At 40.1% G+C, this 6,861-nt stretch overlaps 1 protein-coding gene across 1 annotated transcript; it reads left to right on the plus strand.

Moving 5' to 3' along the window:
* The first annotated feature begins 1,040 nt into the window (after positions 1-1,040).
* On the plus strand, positions 1,041-1,712 carry LOC107493597 (uncharacterized). The gene has a single exon (XM_016114669.1). The coding sequence runs from the start codon at positions 1,041-1,043 to the stop codon at positions 1,710-1,712; it is 672 nt and encodes a 223-aa protein (XP_015970155.1).
* The last annotated feature ends 5,149 nt before the right edge of the window (positions 1,713-6,861 follow it).

Below are 6,861 nucleotides of genomic sequence, written 5' to 3' on the forward strand. Positions count from 1 at the left end.
GAGGCTCTCTAAACAAGAAGAAAACCATTGAAGAAGCCATAGATGTCATTGAAACAGTTGCTGAGAATGACTACTTCTATGCCTCTGAAAGAAGTAACACTAGAGGAGTAATGGAGCTGAACCACATGGATGCATTGTTAGCTCAAAACAAGATGATCACCAAGCAACTAGCAGATCTTACCAAGAAGGTGGAAGAGAACTAAGTTATAGCAGCCATCACCTTATCACCAACTCAAGAAGGAGTAAACATAGGAGAAGAAGGTGACTGGGAGCAAGCCAACTATGTGGGAAACTCACCTAGACAAGTCCATGATCCATACTCCAAAACTTACAACTCTGGATGGAGAAATCACCCCAACTTTGGATGGGAAAATCAACAAGACCAAGGGCAAGATCAGAGACACCCCAACTTTAATTCCAACAACAATGCTACTCATCAAAACACCTCACAGAGATACTATCAACATCCATCTAACCAACCTTCTCAACAACCTAACCTCAACTCACCATCATTAACAGATGATAGGCTCTCAAAAATTGAAGCTCAACTCAAAAATCTATGCAAAGAAATTCAAGATAGTAAAGCTTTCCGGGAAGAAGTGCAATCTAACATGCAGAACCAAGATGCTGCCATCAAGAAACTGGAAACATAGATTGAATTCTTATTCAAGCAAACCCCTGGGCACAACAATTGCAGTAATATTAACTCAATAACAAAGGAAGAATGTCAGGCTATCACCCTCAGAAGTGGGAAGGAATTGAAGGAAACCCACAAGAAACCACCAGAAAAGGAATTTGATGAAGAAAATAAGGGACATGAGGAAGCTCAAACCTCAATCCCCAAGTCACATAAAGAAAGAGAAGCGCCAGAGCCATACCTCTCAAAGGCCCCATATCCACAGCAACTGCAATTAAAGAAGAGGGGAGAGGACACCCAATTCTCAAGATTCTTGAAAATCTTAAAGAAACTACAAATAAACATACCCTTTGCTGAAGCAATCAAGCAAATGCCACTCTATGCCAAGTTCTTGAAGGAGTTGATGACTAAAAAGAGAAGCTGGAAGAAAAATGAGATTGTAGTACTCACAGAGGAATGCAGCGCCATTATCCAATACAAATTGCCCCAGAAATTGAAGGACCCTGGAAGTTTCCAAATTCCTTGTATCATTGGGGAAATCACTGTAGAAAAGGCTTTATGTGATCTAGGAGCTAGCATAAATCTAGTGTCTCTAGCAATGATGAAAGAAATGAAGATTGAGGAAGCTAAACCAACAAGAATGGCTTTACAATTACCAGACAGATCATTCAAATTTCCCCATGGAATAGTAGAGGATTTGTTAGTGAAGGTGGAAGACTTCATCTTTCCAGCAGATTTTGTGGTATTAGACATGGAGGAAGTAGCCAATACTTCCATCATTCGGGGAAGGCTATTCTTGGCCACTGCCGGAGCCCTTATTGATGTCCAAAAGGGTGAACTTGTCCTTAGACTACACGATGAGAAATTAACATTCAATGTGTTTAAGGCCATGAACTACCCACACAATTCATTGGGGGAATTCAGAAGGTTGGATTCTGTAGAGGCTTTGGTACAAGAAACCCTAGTAGAGGAATTGGAAGAATCAACAGAAGAGGAATTAGCAGCAATTGAAGAAGCTGCAGCTGCTGAAACACATGTTCAAGAGATACTAGAAGAAAAGGAAGGAAGAAAATAAGTACCCAAACTGGAGCTTAAAACACTGCCAACCACTCTCAAGTATGCTTACTTAGGAGAAAACAAAAGTTATCCAGTGATCATAAATTCAGCCCTCAGCCAAGAACAAGAAGAAGAGTTGCTTCAAGTCTTACAAAAACATAAGGATGCCATAGGATGGACACTTACTGACATGAAAGGAATCAGTTCAGCCATATGCATGCATAAGATACTCCTGGAAGAAGGTGCCAAACCTTCCATTCAGCCTCAAAGAAGGTTAAATCCAGCAATGAAAGAAGTGGTACAGAAAGAAGTTATGAAGTTGTGGCAGGGAGGAGTAATCTATCCAATTTCAGATAGCCAGTGGGTCAGTCTAGTTCAAGTAGTTCCTAAGAAAGGAGGAATCACTGTGGTGCCCAATGAAAGGAATGAGCTAATCCCTACAAGAACCGTCACAGGCTGGAGAATGTGTATTGACTATAGGAAGCTCAATGAAGCCACAAGAAAGGATCATTTCCCACTTCCCTTCATGGATCAAATGCTGGAAAGACTTGCCGGACATGCATATTATTGTTTTCTAGATGGTTATTCAGGATATAACCAAATAGTGGTTGATCCAAGAGTCCAAGAGAAAACATCCTTCACCTGCCCATATGGAGTGTTTGCTTACAGGTGCATGCCATTTGGGCTATGTAATGCGCCTGCAACTTTTCAACATTGCATGCTCTCTATCTTTTCAGATATGATAGAGAAGTTCATTGAAGTTTTCATGGATGACTTCTCCGTATTTGGAGATTCTTTCCCTAGTTGCCTAAACCATCTTGCCTTGGTATTGAAAAGATGTCAAGAAACCAATTTAGTCTTGAACTGGGAAAAATGTCATTTCATGGTGACAAAGGGAATAGTTCTTGGCCATAAGGTTTCTGATCAAGGCATTGAGGTAGACAGAGCTAAGGTGGAGCTAATTGAAAAGTTACCTCCACCAAGTGATGTCAAGGCAATTAGGAGCTTTTTGGGACATGCTGGCTTCTACAGAAGATTTATTAAAGACTTTTCAAAGATAGCCAAGCCCTTAAGCAATCTCCTAATGTCTGATGCACCATTTATTTTTGATGAGAGATGCATGCTAGCATTTGAAAACTTGAAAAAAGAGGCTATCTTCAGCTCCCATCATCACCCCACCTGATTGGAATCTACCATTTGAACTGATGTGTGATGCATCTGATTTCACAGTTGGGGTAGTGTTAGGGCAGAGAAAAGAAAATTTGGTGCATGTCATATACTATGCCAGCAAAGTCCTTAATGATACTCAAAGGAATTATACTACTACTGAAAAGGAATTGCTAGCAATAGTGTTTGCATTTGACAAATTTAGATCATATCTTATTGGCTCTAAAGTTATTGTTTTCACTGATCACACAGCACTCAAATATCTATTTGCTAAACAAGAATCAAAACCAAGACTAATAAGATGGATTTTATTGTTGCAGGAGTTCAACATTGAGATTAGAGACAAAAATGGTGTGAAGAACAAAGTTGCAGACCATTTATCCAGAATCCCTTGTGAGAAGGGTGATGCCCATGATACAAGTGTAAATGAATTTTTTCCAGATGAGCAGCTAATGATGATTCATAAAGAACCTTAGTTTGCGGATTTGCCAATTTTAAAGCAGCCGGTGACTTACCTCCTGGAATCAACAAATATCAAAGGAGGAAACTCATCAATGATGCCAAGTATTTCATATGGGATGAACCCTATCTCTTTAAGAAATGCTCAGATGGAATCCTTAGGAGGTGCATCTTAGAAGACGAGGGACGAAAGGTCCTGTAGGGTTGCCAGAGTTCTAGTTATGGAGGTCACTTTGGAGGAGAAAGAACTGCAGCAAAGGTGCTGTAATGTGGGTTCCTTTGGCCCACTATTTTCAAGGATGCCAAGGAATTGGTGAGAAGCTGCAACGAATGCCAAAGGGTTGGCAACCTACCCAAGAGAAATGAAATGCCACAGCAATATATTCTAGAACTTGAACTGTTGGATGTATGGGGAATTGATTTCATGGGACCATTCCCACCTTCATACTCAAACAGGTTTATCTTAGTGGCTGTAGACTATGTATCTAAGTGGGTGGAGGCAGTGGCAACCCCAACTAATGACAACAAGGTGGTCATGAACTTTCTTCGAAGGAATATCTTCACCAGGTTTGGAGTCCCACGAGCCCTCATCAGTGACGGAGGGAGTCATTTTTGCAATAGAACATTGGAATCTCTACTCCTGTGATATGGGGTGAAGCATAAGGTTGCCACACCTTATCATCCCCAAACAAGTGGGCAAACAGAGATATCTAACCGAGAGTTGAAAAGGATTCTGGAAAAGACTTCGGGAATATCAAGAAGGGATTGGGCAAAGAAGCTAGATGATGTCCTTTGGGCATACAGGACGGCCTTTAAAACACCAATTGAGATGTCCCCATATCAACTGGTGTATGGTAAGGCTTGTCACTTGCCATTAGAGCTAGAACACAAGGCTTCATGGGCCCTTAAAACACTGAACCTAGATAGCACCGCTGCTGGTGAAAAAAGGGTCCTGCAGCTTCAAGAATTCGAAGAGTTGAGATCTCAAGCATATGAAAACACCAAGATCTAAAAGGAAAAAGCAAAAAGGAGACATGATCTCAACTCAGTACCCAGAAGTTTCGAAGAAGGGCAACATGTACTTCTCTACAACTCTAGATTGAAACTCTTTCCTGGGAAACTCAAATCAAGATAGTCCGGACCCTTTCTAGTTACAAAAGGCTCAACGAGAAGATTCACTGTGAACGGACAAAGACTCAAAGATTACTTGGGCAACATGGGGGAGACCCCCAAACAGAAGTACAACCTCAACTGAGGAAGGAATCGTCGAGCTAGCAACGCTAAAAAAGCGCTTTGCTGGGAGGCAACCTAACCTGAGGTAATTTTCCTTTTCATAGTTTTTTTTTTGATAAAAATGTCAAAGTGGGTTCTCTATAGTGTGAAGAGCTAAGTTTGGTGTTATACACCAAAAATAATACAAGGGTGAACATAGGGCTCTATGTTTGGTGTCCCACCAAAACCGCAGCCTAAAAGTGCTTTGCAGCCCTTAATGATGAAGCATTGCTCTAGCAATTAGAGAACTCACTTGACAGAGGCTTAGCCTCTAATACATAGATGATCTTTTTAACTCATAGTGTTTCAGTATAAAAAGCACACAAAGTTATTGCATACATCCAATTTATCAAGGTAAGCAAGGAACTAAGTTTGGCGTTCACACACCATGCCAAGTCCAGAAGCTCACATATAGGCATGCATGCTAACTCTATTCCAAGTGCTTAGAGAACAAGCAACTTTTAATAGTGTTACAGGATTCCAAACAACCCCAGGGGATGAGCATATCTCAGTACCCACGGGAGCAGAAGAGAATGAGCATACCAACAAGTGAAAGGTGGTGAAGTTCCTCCTTAGTTTACTTTCCTTTTCATAGCCTTAAATAAGAAAAATCATGTATGAAATAGAACATGCTTCCATGGTAGCTTAGGATTTTCAATTATGCATTTAAGTTTCATTGCTTAGGTCTATGTTATTGAGCTTAATGTCTTGAATGCTCACTGTCATCTTGCCTACTTGTATGCTTGTCTCTTTAAGTTAATCAAAAAGAAAATGTTAAGGAAAGAACAAGAGTGGAGTCATTTTGTGAAGTGCATTCTAAGTGTTTATGGTAGGCTGATCAGTAAGCTAAGTTGGTTCACCAAGAAGGGAAAGAAAGTAACTATCCATCCTAAGTCCTATGTTTGAGACACATTCTTTGGGGTTAGCTAACCAATAAGATCCCAACAATAAAATAAAAAGAGTAATACAAGTGAAAATAAGAAAGGAAACACAATAAGAAACAATGCTAGGCACCAAGCGTTTCAAAATTGAGGCATGTATCTGTGGTGCTTATGTACAAGGGATATACTTGGATGAATAAGCTCTTAGGGGTGCCTTATCACTTGGTGACTTGGATTAACAAATCCGGGATTATCAGCTGAAAGTCCACTATCAAGAGTAACCTTTGCTACAGAGCACTTAGTAACCCAAAGAGGTGCTGGACACCAAGGTCTCAAGAAAGAAAGAATAACAAACCATGTGCCTGTGGTGTGTATGTATGAAGGAAAGAGACTTGAGGGAGTAAGTCCTTAGGGGTGTCTTAACACCTAGCACCCTAAAACCAACTGGTTTGGAAGTGTTGGCTGAAAGCTTATCATAAAGAGTTGCCCTCTTACAAAGCACTTAGCAAAAAGAAAAATAAACTTTGAGAAGGAAGAGAAGGATCAATAAGAAAGAAACCTCAAGGGATGCAATCAAGAGAGTGACTAGGGATTTGATAAAGGCTTGAAACCTAAAAGGGAAGAACCTAAGTTGCTATGCATGAAACTCCATGAACTCGGAATGCCACTTCCATTTTATCTTCTTGTTCTTTCATTTCATTTTTCTTAGGCTTTAGTACTTGCTTAGGGATAAGCAAGCTTTAAGTTTGGTGTTGTGATGCCAGGGCATTTAGGCCAGTTGCACTGACCTTTTGTTTACTATTTTAGGGTAGTTTCATGCATTTTCTTAGTGAATAAGGCATGTTTTGGGTGAATATACACTTACTCATTAATTCAAGCAACTATTGTGAATTTTGCATGATTTCATGAGATTTTTGCCAGAATTGCATGATAATTTGATGATGCATAATCTCATGACTTTGGCTAGAGCTTTGATGCACTTTAATTGCTTGATTTCAGGACAAATGAAGCATGGAAGAACCACGTTAGCATTCACGTTAACTTAGTCAATGTTAATACTAACGTGGGATGGCAAAAAGCTTGCAACGTTAATGAGAAAAGTGATCACCAATAACGCCTGCGAAGCCATTCATAGCTTGCGTTAAGAGCCACGTTAACTTAGTTAACGTGGCTCTTAACGTAGAAGAAAAAAAGAAGACTCCATGTTAACGAAAAACATGAACTCCAATAACGTTTCTCCTCAACATTAGTGGTAAAAGTGAACACCACTAACGTTGGGAAACTAGGCAATGCCCCACGTTAAGAGTCACGTTAACTTAGTTAATGTAACTCTAACGTGGAAGAGGATCAACAACACCAATGTTAGTGACACTCACTTTTGTCACTAAC

The sequence above is a fragment of the Arachis duranensis genome, chromosome 6 (genome assembly GCF_000817695.3).
Source record: "Arachis duranensis cultivar V14167 chromosome 6, aradu.V14167.gnm2.J7QH, whole genome shotgun sequence".
Taxonomy (NCBI): Eukaryota; Viridiplantae; Streptophyta; class Magnoliopsida; order Fabales; family Fabaceae; genus Arachis; species Arachis duranensis.